General features: G+C 39.3%; 1 protein-coding gene across 3 annotated transcripts; it reads right to left on the reverse strand.

The window, feature by feature from the left end:
• Positions 1–953: 953 nt before the first annotated feature.
• LOC100757077 (protein CTLA-2-beta) lies at positions 954–3192 on the reverse strand. Of its 3 annotated transcripts, none has more exons than XM_027409681.2 (5): positions 3038–3192; positions 2105–2192; positions 1733–1855; positions 1525–1635; positions 954–1145 (listed from the first exon to the last, which is right to left on the reverse strand). In XM_027409681.2, the coding sequence occupies exons 2-4, from the start codon at positions 2189–2191 to the stop codon at positions 1546–1548; spliced, it is 300 nt and encodes a 99-aa protein (XP_027265482.1). In that variant the 5' UTR covers position 2192; positions 3038–3192; the 3' UTR covers positions 954–1145; positions 1525–1545. The 3 variants fall into 3 exon arrangements, with proteins under 3 accessions (XP_027265482.1, XP_027265480.1, XP_027265481.1); XM_027409679.2 differs by having other exon boundaries at positions 954–1142; positions 3038–3191; XM_027409680.2 differs by having other exon boundaries at positions 954–1142; positions 2105–2219; positions 3038–3185.
• Between the last annotated feature and the right edge of the window lie 15561 nt (positions 3193–18753).

Genomic DNA, 18753 nt, shown 5'->3' on the forward strand with positions numbered 1-18753 from the left:
AGGCACATTTTCTTATGTCAGAGCTTCTGCAATCAGGCTCTGAGAGGCCTCTCATACACTGTGAGGGTGAAGTCTAACTTGCAGTAAAGTTCATAAGAGGTGGTGAGACCAGAGTTATGGGACACCCATCAAAGAAAGAGATTCTATCAGTTCCTCAGGGATCATATCTGAGGCATTCAGTTTTCTGTGTCAGCCATGGAATTTAAGATATGCTGCTTTTCCTGGTTGGTTATTGTTTTGCTTTGACCTTGTTATTCCTTGCTATGTCCCCATAGTTCCATTTTGCATATGAAAATTTAACTCTGCTCATTTGTCTGTTTTAAGTCTCTAATGTTCTGTTTTTGTTTTAATTTCACAAGTAGTCACAGTTATTGGACTTACTTAGGTTGGTGGAAAAAATGATTTTTGAACCCTCCTGAAACTATGATGATTTCCAAGGTTAGACTGAATGCAATTGAAGCTAGGGACAGCCATGTATGTTTTTTCATGAGTGGGCTCCTTTGGGTTCTGATGGTGTCACCTGAGAATTGTCTACACTTCTGTGACCCTAAACCTCATCCCTTAGATGGCCTCTAAGTGGTCACAGCACAGCTCGTACAGGTCACTGATATGTTCATATAGAATGAGATTCATGGCACAGGTCAGGGCAGTGGACAGAAGGTGCCATCTCTGCACTGAATGCTTTCCAGTAACCAATTATACTTGCTCACCTCATGTATTTTAAGAAGTTGGAATCCCAGAAAATTCCTTGTCAACTTTCAGATCATTGCAGGAAATGGGCACCTGAATGCCTGGAAACAGCTGAACCAGGGTTGGGAACCTGACTCTATAATAAGATAATCAGACACTCCTTCTCCTAGAACGCCATCCTACAGCCAGGTATACCCTCAAATAGGAGGTTTTAATGACATTAAATCTTACTTTAACAAAAACAGAAAGAAAGAAAGATTTAATTTTAAGACACTGCAGTAAAAAATTGTAGTGTTTTATTAGTGAGATTATGACTGGTAGTCCACACCACAGTGATGACATTAAACGAATTCACCACTTTACTCCAAATGCGACGGCGAGGACCCCTCCTGGTCCTTCTTTCCTGCAGTCCATTCTCCCCAGCAGCATGCAGCGCACATCTTGGGCAGAAACTGCTGAGACAAAGAAAGAGTGATTGCTTTACTCCTAGGCTGTCTTACTGTTCCTAATCATGCACCTCCTGTTATTCTGGCTGCAAGAAAAGCACATGCCACATTGATTAGAAAGACTGCAGCACAGTGACTTTGTCACAGTACCTTCTCTGGGGCCTTTTTCCTTCATGGTCACCATGTTAATGCCCAACTACAGTACCCCAGTCAAGGAGAAAAATTTGTCATCCACAACCCAATATAAACTCTCTCCACACTTCATTCATAGAGCAGAACCCTTAATCAAGCAGTGAACTGCCAGTATTCCAGATGATGTCAGTGAGTACACGAGTTCCTTCTTGGCTTCCCATGGGCAGGAAAATATAGGGATGAGATATTGTCATACCTAATCCATCACTGGAGTCACTTAGCTGTTCTCTTCTACATTCTCAGATTTAGGTGAATCTTCTGGAATCTCTACCAATCCACAGCAATTTTCCCTGAATTCTTCATCTGTCTTCATAGAAAAGAAAAGAAAATATTAAAAACCAGGAGACTAACTGTGAAGATCTTAAGTGAAGTAACTCAGAATTATAAATTCATATCCCACTCACAAGGTCACTAAATTGATTCAGGCTCAGAGAGTAGCTGGTCTTGCCCTGCTCATATTCCACATTGTGCTTCTCAATTTTTTTCTTCTTTTCCTCCCACAGTGCTCTTCTGTGTCCTTCTTCATTCTGGAAATGAATACAACAGACAATATTTTCATCATATTAACTTCCCACATGTAAAGAACAGGCATGGAGAGGGATCTCAGGACACTATAGCCAGGTATTCTCCAAACCCAGAGCATCAGTAAGGCTGGCCACCCTGAGTTCATAGTGCATGTCTAAGCAAGTCCTCTGTGACCACATTTATGGGTACAGACTCCTAAGCGCAACAGCAATCCTTCCTGAAATCCCTCTGGACAGTGCCATGTTACCAACCTGGCTGTAGGATTTTCCAAATTTCATCTTCCATTCCTGCCATTCAGCATCCAAACTGGGATCACGTGATGGAGCAACTGAGGCCATTCTAAAGGAGTAAGACTGTATCAAACAACTAGGGAACAAGGAATCGTCCAATACCAGTCATATTAGTCATACACATGAGGGTAAAGTATTTATGTATACGTACACATGCGTGTAGCAACAACTAGTAAAAAAAATTCAGAATTTTTCTTTTTTTGAAGCTTTTTAAATGCACATTACACATGCATGCATACAGACATACATTTGTGCACACAAATACACATAATACAATAATAGAGTATTTATTTAACCTGATGCCAGCTTGTTTAAGTTGGCAATGTGGCTAATTGCCAGTACATTACCACTAGGAATGGGCAACACAAATCCTCCTCAATTAATGTGAAGCTCCCCATGGCAGATAACACACAGACAGAAGAAAAGGGGAAGCATGGGCACAGCCCACAGTGACCACTGTCTAATGTTAGTGTATGTATGAAGACTATGTCAGTTTGTGTTATGTAAATCTTCTGTGTCACAGGCTGTGGGTGAAGCCTCAGCACTGCTTTCTGCAATTCCACCTGCTTCTCTAAAAACCTGATGTGTTTCCTTGAGAGAGAAACAGCAGTTCAGTCTAGCTCAGCTTTACTCAACCTGAGTTTCTTTTCTCCCTACAAACAAACCCTCACTTCAAAGCAAGACACATAATGAACAATTTTTTAATGGATGCCAGAATTTAAAAAGAATCAGGAAGGGCATCTCGGAGAGTATGAAGCAGGAAAGGTGGAGGGGAGCAATGATGTAATTCTATTATTATCTTAAAACAACAAAAACAAAACCAAAGAAACAAAGAGAAAAGAAAAGATAAGTCCCAGGTAACCGGAGCAAGTCTGTGTAACAGAGTCTGTGTACCTTGCTTGTCCCTGGTCTCCTGGAGTGCAGAAGCTTCTGTTCAAAGGTGGAAACCAGGGCTGTGCTGTCCATGGCCTCCTAAGAGCTACTTATAGAGGCATCTAGTGATGGAACAATGGCTAGCCCTCCCTGAAGCCTCAGCTTGCCCAATAGAATAGAGTCATAAGCTAGTTTGACCAATGAGTCAGGCACTGCAGGCAGGAAAACATGACACTGGAGACTAGCCAGACCCACACCCAAGCTGACTCGTAAAGGCTGTGGCTTTTCTAAGAATCCTAAGATACGCAGATGTTGCATAATTGACAGTCTTGAGAAATAACAGACTTGTGGGAAGAAGAACCCACAGGGGAGAGTTAGTGTATGCCACAGTCCTACCTCAGATTGCACAATACTATGGAGAACACATGCTAGCCTAAGAACTGTGAAGGCGCTGCTGATAATACATTTGAAGCATCAAGCAACGTGTATCTGCCTTGCCTGAAACAGAGCTTATGACAGTCAGGAGCATCTACAGAGAGGATGAAATAACCAGGAGGAAACAGTGGTGTCACTCCGACTAGACCATCAATGCTTCAGGAACGTCTTCAGACTGGATGAAATAATCAGAAACACAGATGTTAGAGATACTTGTCATCCAACCCGACCATCAGTTTCACAGCCTAGAGTTTTACAGCTTTAGAAATAGTATTGGAGTTACTCAAACAAAATAAAGAGAGAGAGAGGAGGAGGAGGAGAGAGAGAGAAGAGAGAGAGAGAGAGAGAGAGAGAGAGAGAGAGAGAGAGAGAGAGAGGAAGGAAGAAAGAGAGAAAGAACAAGACACCTCATGTATGCAAAAATGTGGACTACAGGGTTTCACTGCACACAGAAATTTGCTGTGTGGTGTTGATGGATGTTTCTGTCCAGCCATGTCCCACTATCCTTCAACCCAGAGGCTTATATTAATCATAAATCGTTTGGCCAATTGCTCAGGTTTGTTACTGGTTAGCTCTCTCTTAATTATTAATCCATTTCTATCAATCTATTCTATTAATCCTTGTATCTCCACATGGTCTTTGCTTACTAGAGAATGTCCTGGCATTATATCTCCCTTCTTTTGAGATCCACTTTCTGTGTTTCCCTTCCTAGACCTCTCCTAGTCTGGTAGGCCTGCCTTTACTTCCTGCCTGGCTACATCCTGTCTGTGCATTGGCTGAAATAACTTTATTCATCAACCAGTAAGAGAATGTGTATTCACAGCATGCTAAAGGATATGGCCCATCAGTTGGCCTTCACCATTACTCTGACTGGGCATATGATTACAGAGCAGATGTAGCAAAAATCAAAAAAAAAAAAAAAAAAAAAAAAGGATTCAGGTGTGACTGAAAAATACAGAGAATGCAAATTACTTCAGATGAAGAAATCTGGCTTGTTTATATTTTAATATATCACATGAAAAGTTTAAAAGAAGTAGATTCATAACTATTTAATTTTGAGTTTTCCAAAGTTTTATTGTGCACTTGTCAGACAGATAATTGTTATTAAGGATGTGTGTGTGTGTGTGTGTGTGTGTGTGTGTGTGTGTGTGTGTGTGTGTGTGTTACAGGCAGATTGCATAGATAGAGCCCTATCTAATGTGATGCCTTCCCCTCAGTCATGGTGGATTGGCAGTGGCCATGTCAGAGGCCCAGAAGATGGCAATTGACTTCAGGGGATCAGCCTACCAGGGACAAAACTCTGATGGGTGAATCTCAGATGGGCACAGCCCTGAGAGCCTCAGCACAAGAATATCTCTTGCTACTGTTGTGTCTTTGCATGTTGGTTGCTGCCACCTTTCTCTGGTATCTGGCATGGTGTGCATGGGTGTGGGGAGATCTCCCATTGCCTGTGATATAGTGTGTTTATCTCATGGAAATATCCCATTATACTGGACATTTTTACCTGTGGATTATGAAGAAGATGATTTCCTCCTGAGCTGTACTGTTCAATTGAAGCAGTGATTTTATATAATAGTATTAGTTTAAATAGGATTTTGGTTGAAGGTCTTTCATAAATATAGTAAGGAATTATGTTAGCAATCACTTTGGTGGAAAACATAATATACGTAAAATAAGATAAAGTGTTGCCATTGCCTCTGATAAAGCAGAGGCTGCAGAGGATAAAAAGTAAAGCCAGGAAGTGTTACACAGCTAGAACACATGGTTTACTATTGAGGAGCCATAGAGACTGTGACTGAGGTTAATGATTAAGAAAAACAGTTGGTTTAATAGCTGAGAAATACTCCATTGTGTAAATGTACCACACTTTCTTAATCCATTAATTGGTGGAGGGGCTTCTAGGATGTTTTCAGTTTCTGGTTATTTGGAATAATTCTGCTATGAACATAGTTGTTCCCTTGTTTTATAATTGAGCATCATTTGGATATATGGCCAAGAGTGCCATCTTGAGATAGATTGATTCTCAATTTTCTGAGAAACCACCAAACTGATTTCCAATGTTGCTCTACAGTTGGCGTTCCCACCAGGAGTGGTAGGAGTATTCTACTTACCACACATCTGGTCCAGCACAAGCTGACATCAGCAATTTTTATCTTAGATGTTCTGGAAGGTATAAGATGGTATCTCAGAGTCATTTTGTTTTGCATTTCTCTGATGACTAAGAATGATGAGCTGTTCCCTTCAAGGCTTTCAATGATTTGAGATTCTTCTGTTGAGAATTCCCTATTAAGAATTTCCCTATAAAGTACCCTGTATTTTAAAATTTGAATTATTTGGTATTTTGATTATAATTTGGTGAGTTCTTTATATATTTTGCAGATCAGCCCTCTGTGAGATGTGGGAATGGTGAAGATCTTTTTCCATTCTGTAGGCTTCTGTTTTGTTTTAATGATCATGACCTTTGCCTTACAGAAGCTTTTCAGTTTCAGAAGGTCCCATTTATTAATTGTTTCTCTAAGTGTATTTGCAACTGGTGTTATATTGAGGAAGTAGTCTCCTCTGCCAATGAGTTCAAAGCTACTTCCAATTTCTCTTCTATCAGGTTCATTGTTACTGGATTTATGCTGAGTTCTTTGATGACAATAGATGTGGATCTATTTGCATTCTTCTGCATGTCAACATCCAGTTTTGCCAGCACCATTTGTTAAAGACACTTTCTTTTTTTCCAATGTATAATTTTGGCTTCTTCATCAAAAACAAGATGTTCATAAATGTGTGGATTTATGTCTGTGTCTTCAAATCAATTCCATGAGCCATGTGTCTGTTTTCATGCCAATACAATCTTTATTTACAATGACCTCATGAAATTTGCAGGCAAATGGATGGAACTAGAAAAAAATCATTTTGATTGAGGTAATCCAGAAGCTGAAAGACAAACATGGTATGTATTCATTCATAAATATATTAGGAATAAAGTATAGGGTAAGTGACCTACAAACCACAACTCCAGAGAGGCTAGGTGACAAGGAGTGCTGAAATAAGATGCACTGGAAAGGGACAGAGAGGAGATTTCATGGTTAACCTGGGGGTGGGGGAGGTGGAATGGAGGGATGGAAACTTGAGGAACAGGTTGGACTGGTTGGGTGTGGTAGGTTGGTTATTGTACTACATGGGGGAAGAGCAATGAAAAAGATGTCTTGATGAGGGGGCCATTTGGGGGTTAGTGATAAGCCTGCCACCATATAAACACCCTGGAATCCACAAGGACAACCCCAGCTAAGACTCCTAGCAATAGTAGAGAGGGTACCTGAACTAGCCATCTACCGTAATCAGTTTATTGACTATTCTAATTGTCAGTGGAGATAATGTATCCAGTTATGGATGGAAGCAGATGCAGAGATAAACAGCCAACCACTGGGCAACCCTCCAGGAGTCTTGCTGAATGAAGAAAGAGAGGAGGGATTGTGTAAACCAGGGGCATCCTAATGGAGGATCACCAGAGACAGCTGACCTGAGCTTGTGAGAGCATATGGATTCTGAACCAAGAGCTAGGCATCCTGCCTGGGACTAACCTAGACCCTCTGCACGTGTGTGACAGTTGTGTGTCTTGTTCTCTTTGTAGGACTCCTAGCAATGAGCTCAGGACCTGTACCTGAGGCTTAGCTGTGCCATGCTTTGTTCAAGCCCTAGGGAGGCCTGCCCCATTCTGAGTGGAGACAGAGGGGGAATGGAAGGGGTGTGACTAGATGGTAAGCCCCTGGGGGGCTTGGAGGAGAGCCAAGAGGGGACACTGTGGTTGGTTAGTAAAATAAATGAAATAAAATGTTATTTAAATATAAAACAACAACAAAAACAACAGTCCCAGGAGCCCAGTTGGCTGGAATTCTTTTAATCTTAATGCTGGGAGATGTGTTCACAGATTTCAGAATGCATCATAGCTAAAACAAAGCCTAAGAATGACCTCAGGTTAGATTAAGATATTTTGATTATAGCTTTGAGGTTATGTGTCAAAAAACAAAGCAGCACAATTATTATTAGCTGATATATTTTCCTTGGGAATACTGTGGTGAACAAAGGTGATTATTAGTTCCTTATACACATTTCTGCCTTTAATCTCCTAATATGAATAAAACTATTGGTGGGTGGGTATACAGACTAAATATTTAAAGTAGAGCTGCCTGATTGATTTTCTTTTATAAAAGTTAATGTTTTGATTCTTTGTAAGATTGCCTTTCAAGATAATTAATAAAGTGGTTGGTTCTTCCTTTGCAACAGCAAAACAACGCCTGCCAGTAAAAGAACTGACTGAGAAAAATATCTTGGTAACACTCTGTTAGTCCATAACAAGTTACTTGACTATGAATGTATGTGGATTCTTGGGATCACCTGCAACATGTAAAATGTTTAATCATGTAATGGATTTGGAAAACATGGTGGTTTCTTACTTTTATTAATTGTAATCACTCACTTGATAAATAGAAGATAACCACGTTGCAATTTTTATATTGCTTGAAATATTTTGCTGGGGTATATAAGATGTAAGGGAAAATAGACTTAGTAAGAAAACATCACAAGACTTAAAAGGAAAACATGAGGAGAGACGGAACTGACAGTTCTGGATAAAGATAAAGAGAAAGTATAGAGAAAACAGAATGAAGAAGAGAAAGAAGGAAACCATGAGGAGAGCATGTTGATGTCTTTCCCCTACTCCCTCAGATAAATAAGTTACAGCACATCATCTCTGAATTCCATTAGAGCTAAGTGTTGCTGGAAGCTAGCTCTTCAGAGAGCAATGGTGGCTGGCAGACTGTACAGAAAAGTAAAATACCTAGATAATTAGAACAAACTTTACTTCTGCATTACAAACAAAATGAAAGAAATCTCTGTATGCTGCCAGTGTGTGATGCGTGGTGCAGGCTGGACTGAAGATTCAGAAAAGCAAAGTCAGCCTCAAGATATAGAGATCAGACAGTGGTGATTCCCACCTTATTTACAGAAGCCAGAAGCTACGATGTGGTGGTACACACCTTTAATACTAGGATTCAGTATTAACAAGTAGAGGCATCTCTGTGAGTCCAAGGCTACTCAGATCTACATAAGAGTGAGTCAGTTTAAAATAGAATTATAGCTCACATCTTTAATCTCAACACTAGAGAGGTATAAAAGACAGGGGCAAGGTCTAAGAACGGCTTTTTTCTTCTCTCTTGAGGTTTGGGAATGTAATCATGGTAGACATTTTTCTTAGTGTTCTGTACTTGTGTTTAAAACATAAATGATATTGAGAAAAGACTGGAGTGCTGCTTTCTTACATAAATTTTACCATAAATGTAACATGGGTTTTGGCTTAAGGAGCAAAAGGTAAAGATGACCAGATCTGTCCTATCACTTTAGCAGTTGGTGAATATTTAAAACTACGTACATTCATCTTTTACCAGAGCCTTCTGTAGAGATAGATTTGTAGGTAGAGGGTGCTTAAATTTGGTTTCATCATGTAATGATTTAAAGTCTATTTGGTTATAGTTGTCTGTGTTGACACCTGTGTGTAGAAGGAGATTTTGTCCATTTATCTTGGACCCCTGGACCAGTTTTCTTTCCTCCCACTGGGTACCTCAGCCACTTAATGAAATGACCACTTTGAAACTTAATGTCAGCTACAATTGCTTAGCCAAGGGCTCAGGCTGCTTACTGAATAGCTGTCTCTTAATAATTAACCCATTTGGCTTATGGTGATGACCACATGTCTTTTAACTCTTTGGCTTCTACATGGTATCTGCCCTTTTCTCTTCCTTCTCCTTGGCTTTGTGTTTGGAATTCCCACCTAGTTAAATGCTGCCTGTCCATTGGCTGAAACAGCATTTTTCATCAGCCAACATGAGAAATATATAGTAGCTTTATAGTAGGTAAAATTTAATTAATACTCTACCATGTATCTTATTCTTTGTGTGTCTAAAGTTTTATCTCTAATTTATCTTTTATTATAACTAAGGAAAACAAATATGACTATCTGTCTTCAACTCCATCAAAAACCCCAGAAGGATATAATATAAACTCTAGAATTGACATTGACACGTTTCTGCCTGTACAGTCACCCAAAATTCTTCTGCAATATTGGGACATCAGTCTTCAGCCTATTGGCCCAGAGTGTCTGGCAGATTTTTTAATGAAGCAGGAACCTTGAAGGACCATGCTGGTCCTTAGGTCACCATGCAGTCACTTTCCTGTGGGTCCCGTGTGTTCAGTCTACACACATACAGTTATTCGATCCTGCCACATTGAAGACAAACTCCACAATGACGTACTTCAACGCCCATCATCCTCTCTCATGCAATTGCTGCTGCCGGGGCAGATGTGTCTCATGGTCATGAAAAGCCCTAAGTTAACAAACCATTTTAAATGCCTTATTCTGTAGGTCTTTGGACGGTTTTGAAGAATACCTATCCATTTGAAATACATGACTGAATATCTATAAAAACTAACATAACGATGTTTTGACTATTAAGATGACTATTTATAATCTGTACATTACATTTTTAAATGAGCTGCATACACACAATACCTAGATAGGTGTAGAAATACAGACAAAACAAAATTGACCTTAAACTTGTGTCAATAAACAGAAATCCATGCCAGTGCACTGTATCCATTTCTGTTATGTTTCTCTTTTTAGAAAAACAATGACTGTGATCATCAACCATTTATAAACAATCCTGTTTAAATGAAAACAAGTATTTATAAACAATATGTGGGAATTTGGGCGTTGTTCTCTTCAAACTGTCTCCTACTATTTGGGATCCTTTCAATCCTGTGTGGATACCCAGAAAACCAAGAAACACGACCAAATCTTGGCTATTGTGGTCTGTGAGGCTGCATTGTCTCAGCTGTTCTGGATATTGAATCTCCTGGGCCATTGCTTTAGGGGGTCTTGCTTGATTAAACCATAGCCTGGAAGGAATCCACAGGCTCCCATCTATCTCAGTCCCACAGGCCCGGTTTTCTCACCACCCACTCAGTCCCACAGCTGCTTAATGAATAACCACTCGGTGCCATATTATCAGTTACAATTATTTAGCCAATAGTTCAGGCTTCCTACTAGCTATCTCTCTCGTAACCTGAGGTCTCCTAGAGTCTGAACATTTTCCCAGGCACTTTGGTGCCTATGAGTCTTCATTGAGACGTTCAATGTTAATCCAGTGATCCACCTTCACAAGTTACTTGGTACTTTTCCCTGGCATCTTTTAATATCTTCCTTTGCTCTGTATGTTTACTATTTTGATAATTATGTGTCTTGGAGGATTTACTTTCTGGACCTGTCTTTTTTGTTGTTCTATCACTTTCTTGTGCCTTTATAGGAACCTCCTTCTTTAGGTTATGAAAATTTACTTCTTTGCTTTTATTGAAAACATTTTTTTGTGCTTTTGATTTGGGTTTCTCCTCCTTCCTCTGTTCCTATAACTTATAAATTTGCTTTTTATAGTTTCCCACATTGTATGGATATTTTTTGTCTGAATGTTTTTATATTTAATGTTTTCTTTGATTGGAGTGTACATTTCTTCTTCCTTGTCTTCACTGTCTGAGATTCTCCCTTCCATATCTTACACTCTGTTGTATGGACTTATACTTTGAGGGTTTTGTTTGACTTCCTAAATTTTTCATTTCATGTTGTATCACATTTTGGGTTTCATTAATGATTCTATTTCTACTTTCATGTCTTACACTGTTGTCATCATTTCAATACACTACTTTTGTTTGTTTTTTTGTGTGTTTTCAAAGACTTCTATTGTGGACCAGGGGAGGTCAGCTCAATTGATCTGCTCCAGAGCTGTTGAAAAGAAGACCTCAGGAGAGTGGGTTTAGGAAAGTTTTTATCTGGGAGTAATTAGAATAAGTGTCTATCTATCTGACAGGTAAATAATGAAACACAGACACTTTCTGATGGTAACTGCTCCTTTGCTTCATCTTAATTAATACTCTCTGAAAATCTCTCTGCTTCCACATTGCTGTGTAGATTCTTTGTTTACAGTTTCTATTTACCTCTATATAGTCTGTACTACTTACAGCTCTGCCTACTTCATTTCTCCTCTGTCCAATTCTCCTCTTGCTATTCTATGACTAGAATTCAATGAAATTCTCACACCACTTACCCAAACTTATGGCACACAATGAAAGCAGTGCTAAGAGTAAAGTTAATCATACCTAATGTCTTCATAATGAAATTGTAGAGATTTCATGACAGGGACTTAACAGTATACCCGAAAGCTCTAGACAAAAAGAAGCAGATGTCCCCAAGAGGAATATGCAGTAGAAAATATTCAACTGAGGGCTGAAATCAATAAAATAGGAACAAAGAGAACAATACAAAGAATCAATGAAACAAAGAGTTGGCTCATTGAGAAAAATCAACAAAACTTTTTTTATTTGTTAGTATTTATTCTTCATAGTCTCTGTTATTTATGAATGAGGAAATCTTTGAGCCAATTAAATACTGATTGCTCTCCTTGATGATAAGGTCACTTTAAGAGTTATGCAGTGTTTTCTTTTTTCAACTTTTTTTTTATTTGAATTAGAAATAGGATTGTTTTACATGTCAATCCCAGTTCCCTTCTCCCACCCGTCCTCCCCCACCCCCCCAACTAAAACCTTATCTGTCACATATCTTTTCTGCTCCCCCTGGATGGTGAGGCCTTCCACAGGGTGTCACCAGTGTCTATTACATCTTTTGGGATAGGGCCAAGGCCCACCCCAGTGTGTCTTGGCTCAGGGAGTAGTCCTCTATGTGGAATGGGCTCCCAAAGTCCACACCTATGCTAGGGATAAATACTAGGCTTCTACAGGAGGTCCCATAGATTTCTGAGTTTTCCCTCAAAAAAACCCATGTTCCTGGGGTCTGGATCAGTCCCCTGCTGGTATTCCAGCTATCAGACTGGGGAGCAAGAGTTCCCGGATGTTCAGGTCAGCTATTTCTGTGGGTTTCACCAGCCTGGTCTGGACCTCTGTGCTCTTCACTGGTCCTTCTCTGCATCTGGGTTTCAGTTCAGTTCGGTGATTAGTTATGGGTGTCTGCTTCTACTTCCACCAGCTACTGTATGAAGGCTATAGGATGGCTTATAAGTCAGTTATCAATCTCATAATCAGGGGAGGGCATTTAAGGTAGCCTCTCCTCCGTTGCTGAGATAGTTAGCTGGTGTCATCTTTGTAGATCTCCAGACATTTCCCTAGTGCCTGATTTCTCTGTAAACCAAAAATGTCTCCCTCTATTATGATATCTCATTCTTGTTATTATGTATTCTTCCTCTGACTCAAACTTTCTGCTCCCTCATGTCCTCAGCATCCCTCTTCTTCTCCCCTTCTCATTTTCCTAGCTCCCTCCCCCCCTCTTCCCATGCTCCCAATTTGCTCAGGAGATCTTGACCCTATCCCTTTCTCCAGGGGACCATGTATGTCTCTCTTAGTGACCTCCTTGTATTTTAGCTTCTTTGGCAGTATGGATTGTAGGCTGGTAATCCTTTGCTCGATGTCTAAAATCCCAGCATATGAGTGAGTACATACCATGTTTGTCTTTTTGCAATTGGGTTACCTCTCTCAGAATGGTTTCTTTTACTTCCATCCATTTTCCTGCAAATTTCAAGATTACATTGTTTTTTCTGCTGAGTAGTACTCCATTGTGTAAATATACCACATTTTCTCTATCCATTCTTTGGTTGAGGGGCATCTAGGCTGCTTCCAGTTTCTGGCTATTACAAATAGTGCTGATATGAACATCGTTGAACAGATGTCCTTCTTGTATGAATGTGCTTCTGTTGGGTATATGCCTAAGAGTGGAATTGCTGGATCTTGTGGTAGACTGATTGCCATTTTCTTGAGGAGTTACCATACTGATTTCCAAAGTGGTTGTACAAGTTGGCACTCCCACCAGCAGTGGAGGAGTGTTCCCCTTTCTCCAAATCCTCTCCAGCATAAACTGTCATTGGTGTTTTTGATTTTGGCCATTCTGACAGGAGTAAGATGGTACCTCAGAGTTGTTTTGATTTGCATTTCCCTGATGACTAAGGATGTTGAACACTTTCTTATGTGTCTTTCAGCCATTTTAGATTCCTCCATTGAGAATTGTCTATTTAGTTCTGTACCCCACTTTTTAATTGGATTCTTTGGTGTTTTGGAGACTAGCTTCTTGAGTTCTTTGTATATTTTGGAGATCAGCCCTCTGTCAGATGTGGGGTTGGTGAATATCTTTTCCCATTCTGTGGGCTGCTGTTTTGTCTTGCTGACTGTCTCCTTTGCTTTACAGAAGCTTCTCAGTTTCAGGAGGTCCCGTTTATCAATTTTTGACCTCAGTATCTGTGCTACTGGTGTAATGTTCAGAAGCAGTCTCCTGTACCAGTTAATTCAAGGGTATTTCCCACTTTGTCTTCTAATACGTTCAGTGTAGCTGCATTTATGTTAGGTCTTTGATCCATTGTGACTTAAGTTTTCTGCAAGGAGATAGGCTTGGGTCTAACTGCAGTCTTCTACATGTCTGCAACCAGTTATGCCAGCACCATTTGTTGAAGATGTTCTCTTTGTTCCATTGTATAAATTTGGATTGTTCATCAAAAATCAGGTGTCCATAGGTGTGTGGGTTAATATCAGGGTTTTCAATTCTATTCCATTGGTCTACCTGTCTATTTTTGTGCCAATACCAAGCTGTTTTCAGGACTATAGTTCTGTAATAGAGCTTGAAGTCAGGGATGGTGATGCCCCCAGAAGTTCCTTTATTGTACAGGGATGTTTTGGCTATCCTGGGTGTTTTGTTTCTCCACATAAAGTTGAGAATTGTTCTTTCAAGGTCTGTGAAGAACTGTGTTGGGATTTTGATGGGGATTGCATTGAATCTGTAGATTGCTTTTGGTAAGATTGTCATTTTTACTATATTGATCCTACCTATCCAAGAGCATGGGAGATCTTTCCATTTTCTGGTATCTTCTTTAATTTCTTTCTTTGGAGATTCAAAATTCTTATGGTACCGGTCTTTCACATTTTTGGTTAGTGTTACCCCAATGTATTTTATGTTGTTTGTGGCACTTGTAAAGGGTGATGTTTCTCTGATTTCTTTCTCCATCAATGTGTCATCGGTATATAGTAGGACTATGGATTTTTTTTAAGTTAATCTTGTATCCTGCCACTTTGCTGAAGGTGTTTATCAGCTGTAGGAGTTCCCTGGTAGAGTTTTTCCGATCACTAATGTAGACTATCATATCCTCTGCGAATAGTGAGAGTTTGACTTCTTCCTTTCCTATTTGTATTCCCTTGATCTCCTTTTGTTGTCTTATTGCTCTATCTAGGACTTCAAGGACAATATTGAAGAGGTATGGAGAGAGTGGACAGCCTTGTCTTGTCCCCGATTTTAGAGGAATTGGATCGAGTTTCTCTCCATTTAATTTGATGTTGGCTGTTGGCTTGCTCTATATTGCTTTTATTATGTTGAGGTATGTTCCTGTTATTTCTGATTTCTACAAGACCTTTATCATGAAAGGGCCGTTAGATTTTGTCAAAGGCTTTTTGAGCATCTAGTGAGATGATCATGTGTTTTTTTTTTCCTCAGTCTGTTTATATGCTGGGTTACACTGATGGATTTTTGTATGTTGAACCATCCTTGCATCCCTGGAATGAAGCCTACTTGATCATTTTGGATGATTTCTCTGATATGATCTTGTATTCGATTTGCCAGGATCTTATTGAGAATTTTTGCATCAATATTCATGAGGGATATTAGTCTGTAGTTTTCTTTCTTATTTGTATCTTTGTGAGGCTTGGGTATTAAGGTTATTGTAGCCTCATAAAAAGAGTTTGGCAATGTCCCTTCTGCTTCTATTTTGTGGAACAATTGAGGAGTATTGGTATTAGCACTTCTTTGAACTTCTGGTAGAATTCTGCAGTGAATCCATCTGGCCCGGGCCTTTTTTTACTTGGGAGATTTTTGATGACTGCTTCTATTTCCTTAGAGGTTATAGGTCTGTTTAAGTTGCTTATCTGTTCTTGATTCAATTTTGGTAAGTGATAACTGTCCAGAAAATTGTCCATTTCTTTTAAATTTTCAAATTTTGTGGAGCACAGGTTTTCAAAGTATGACCTAAAGATTCTCTGGATTTCCTCAGTGTCCGTTGTTATGTCCCCCTTTTCATTTCTGATTTTGTTAATTTGTGTGATCTCTCTCTGCCTTTTGGTTAGTTTGGATAATGGTTTGTCTATCTTGTTGATTTTCTAGAAGAACCAAATCTTTGTTATATTTATTCTTTGAATTGTTTTCTTTGTTTCAACTTTATTGATTTCTGCCCTCAGTTTGATTATTTCCTGGCATCTGCTCCCAGGGTGAATTTGCTTCCATTTTTTCTAGAGCTTTCAGCTGTGATGTCAAACCTCTGGTGTGACTATTCTCTAGTTTCTTCATGTGAGCACTTAGAGCTATGAACTTTTCTCTTAGTACTGCTTTCAAAATGTCCCATAAGTTTGGGTATGTTGTGTCAACATTTTCATTGAATTCTAGGAAATCTTCAATTTCTTTCTTTATTTCTTCCTTGACCCAGGAATGTTGCAATTGCGTGTTGTTCAATTTCCATGAGTTGGTAGATTTTTTGCACTTTGATTTGTTTTTGATTTCTAACTTTAAAGCATGGTGGTCTGATAAGACACAGGGGATTATTCCAATTTTTTGTACCTGTTGAGGTTTGCTATGTTGCTGAGAATGTGGTCGATTTTTGAGAAGGTTCCATGTGATGCTCAAAAGAAGGTATATTCTTTTGTATTTGGATAGAAAGTTCTATAAATATCTGTTAATTCCAATTGGGTCATAACTTCTGTTAGTTCCTTTGTCTCTTTGTTGAGTTTCTGTCTGGTGTCCTCTCCAGTGGTGAGAGTGGGGTGTTGAAGTCTCCCACTATAACTGTGTGAGGCCTTATTTGTGATTTTAGTTTTAATAATGTTTCTTTTATGAATGTTGGTGCCTTTGTATTTGGGGCATAGATGTTTAGAACTGAGACTTCTTCCTGATGGATTTTTCCTGTGATGAATATGAAATGACCTTCTTCATCTCTTTTGATTGATTTTAGTTTGAAGTCTAACTTGTTAGATAGTAGGATAGCTACCCCAGCTCATTTCTTGGGTCCATTTGAATGGAGTATCTTATCCCAACCCTTTACGCTGAGGTAATGTCTGTCTTTGAATTCAAGGTGTGTTTCTTGTATGCAGCAGAAGGATGGATTCTGTCTTTGTATCCAATCTGTTAGCCTGTGTCTTTTTATAGGCAAGTTAAGATCATTAATATTGAGGGAAATTAAGGTTCATTGAGTGTTTATTCTTGTTTGCTTTCGGTTTGTTGTTGGTACTGGTATTGTTTGTGGATTTACCCTGCCTTTTATTTTGTGTTTTTGTAGAGTGGGATTATCTATTGCCTATGTTTATGCAAGTGTAGTTAATTTCCTTAGGTTGGAGTTTTCCTTCCAGTACTTTCTTGTAGGGCTGGATTAATACATATTGTTTAAATCTGGTTTTGTCGTGGAATATCTTGTTTTCTCCATTTATAGTGATTGAAAGCTTTGCTGAGTATAGTAGTCTGGGCTGGCAGCCATGTTCTCTCAGAGTTGGTAGAATATCTATCCAAGTCCTTCTAGCTTTCAGAGTTTCCATGGAGAATTCTGGTGTAATTCTGATAGGTTTGCCTTTATATGTTACTTGGCCTTTTTCCCTTGCTGCTCTTAATATTTTTTCTTTATTCTGTATGTTTGGTGTTTTAATTATTATGTGATGATGGGACTTTTTTTTGTGTTCAAGTCTGTTTGGTGTTCTGTAGGCTTCTTGTACTTTCATTGACTCCTAGGATCCACAGCCAGGCTGCTGTCCTCGTACTTACTGGAAAGAAGAGAGAAAGCTGTGGTCCTGGAAGCCATACCTAGCCTTCCCCCATCATGTCCTCATCTGTGACCATGCCAAAATAGGTGTGGTCAGTGCAACAGGTGCGGGTGGGGTGGAAATGTGGATATCTCACTACATTGGGTGATTCCCACTGCATGTGTGCGTTTACCTCATGAAAATGTTCCATCTACTGTGTCCATGTACTGGGTGCTTTTTATTCTCAAAAAGGCCTCAGAGAAAGGAAATTCCTTCTCAATAGGGCATCTGTGGTAAGAAAGTAAGAGCACCCAATTGTTTTCCCTGAGCCTGGAAGCAGCAGCCTCCAGATCTCAACTACAGAGCCTTAGCATTTCCCTTTGATGTAGAACTGAGAAATCCCCTTTATTCAGCTAACATTGGTGAAAATGCTAATGAGGATCAAATGCCACCCATTTTCCTTCTGCAACCTATGCAAGTTGTGATGGGTACCATGATTCTGTGTTTCCAATGTCCTCAAAAGCAAAAGCAAAAGCCAGTGTATAGAAAGCATAAAGCTACAGTGTTTCTTCCTTTTTTTTTTCTACAGCTATCCATTACAATCTTTTAGCTCAACTGACTACACCACTGTAGTGGTACCGACTAACACCCTTTCTCTCTTCTTAGAAATCATGGTCTCATACTTCATTAACTCTTCCCTACCTCTTAAGCTATGCCCAGATGTCCCCTCTGAGACTTTAGGTGCCTGCTTTGTCAGATCTTACTGATTTTCTTGACCCTGAGATATGCATACCCAGTGTCCTTGCAATTGCCAGATAATTGCTAGTTCTGTGTCTGTGTGAGTATATAAACTGGAAGCCTTGTGGAATGAGAGAAAACTTTTGAGAACTCTTGGGGAGAACTTTTTGTTAATAAAGAGCCATGAGAAGAATGACACATGTATGAACTGATTAGTTCAAACTCAGATCCTATTAGTTAGCCTTACCTGCTTGTTATAAGTTTCTGGTCTGAAACCTTAGAGAACACTGAGGCTGTAACTCAGAAATTCTCAATATTCATCATGCAAGTCTTAGAGAGATCAGGGATACAAGGGTCATACCTAAACATCATAAAGTGATAGTCAGCAAGCCTATAGCCAACGCCATATTAAATTGAGAGAAACTAAAAAGAAATCCAATAAAATCAGGAGCAAGTGAGGGCTGTCCAATCTCTCCATGTTTAATAGATATAGTACTTCAAATTCTAGCTAGAGCAGTATAACAACTAAAGAAAATCAAGGATATGTACATAGGAAAGGAAGAAGTCAATCCATCATCACATTAGTTGATACAAAATAGTATCATGCATATAATTATAGTATAAGAATGATACATATCATATACGATATATATCCTGCTTGTCATATCGTTGGTATAATGTAACATATCCCTTGATATGATAGC

This window comes from Cricetulus griseus, chromosome 3 (genome assembly GCF_003668045.3).
Source record: "Cricetulus griseus strain 17A/GY chromosome 3, alternate assembly CriGri-PICRH-1.0, whole genome shotgun sequence".
In the NCBI taxonomy this organism is placed as follows: Eukaryota; Metazoa; Chordata; class Mammalia; order Rodentia; family Cricetidae; genus Cricetulus; species Cricetulus griseus.

Excerpts from the sequence above, each read along its gene's own strand:
- LOC100757077 (XM_027409681.2), bottom strand. The coding sequence starts at position 2,191 with ATGGCCTCAGTTGCTCCATCACGTGATCCCAGTTTGGATGCTGAATGG. Across the intron at positions 1,856-2,104 it reads TTGGAAAATCCTACAGCCAG|AATGAAGAAGGACACAGAAG; the intron begins GTTGGTAACATG and ends ATTCATTTCCAG. Across the intron at positions 1,636-1,732 it reads TGAATCAATTTAGTGACCTT|ACAGATGAAGAATTCAGGGA; the intron begins GTGAGTGGGATA and ends TTTTCTATGAAG.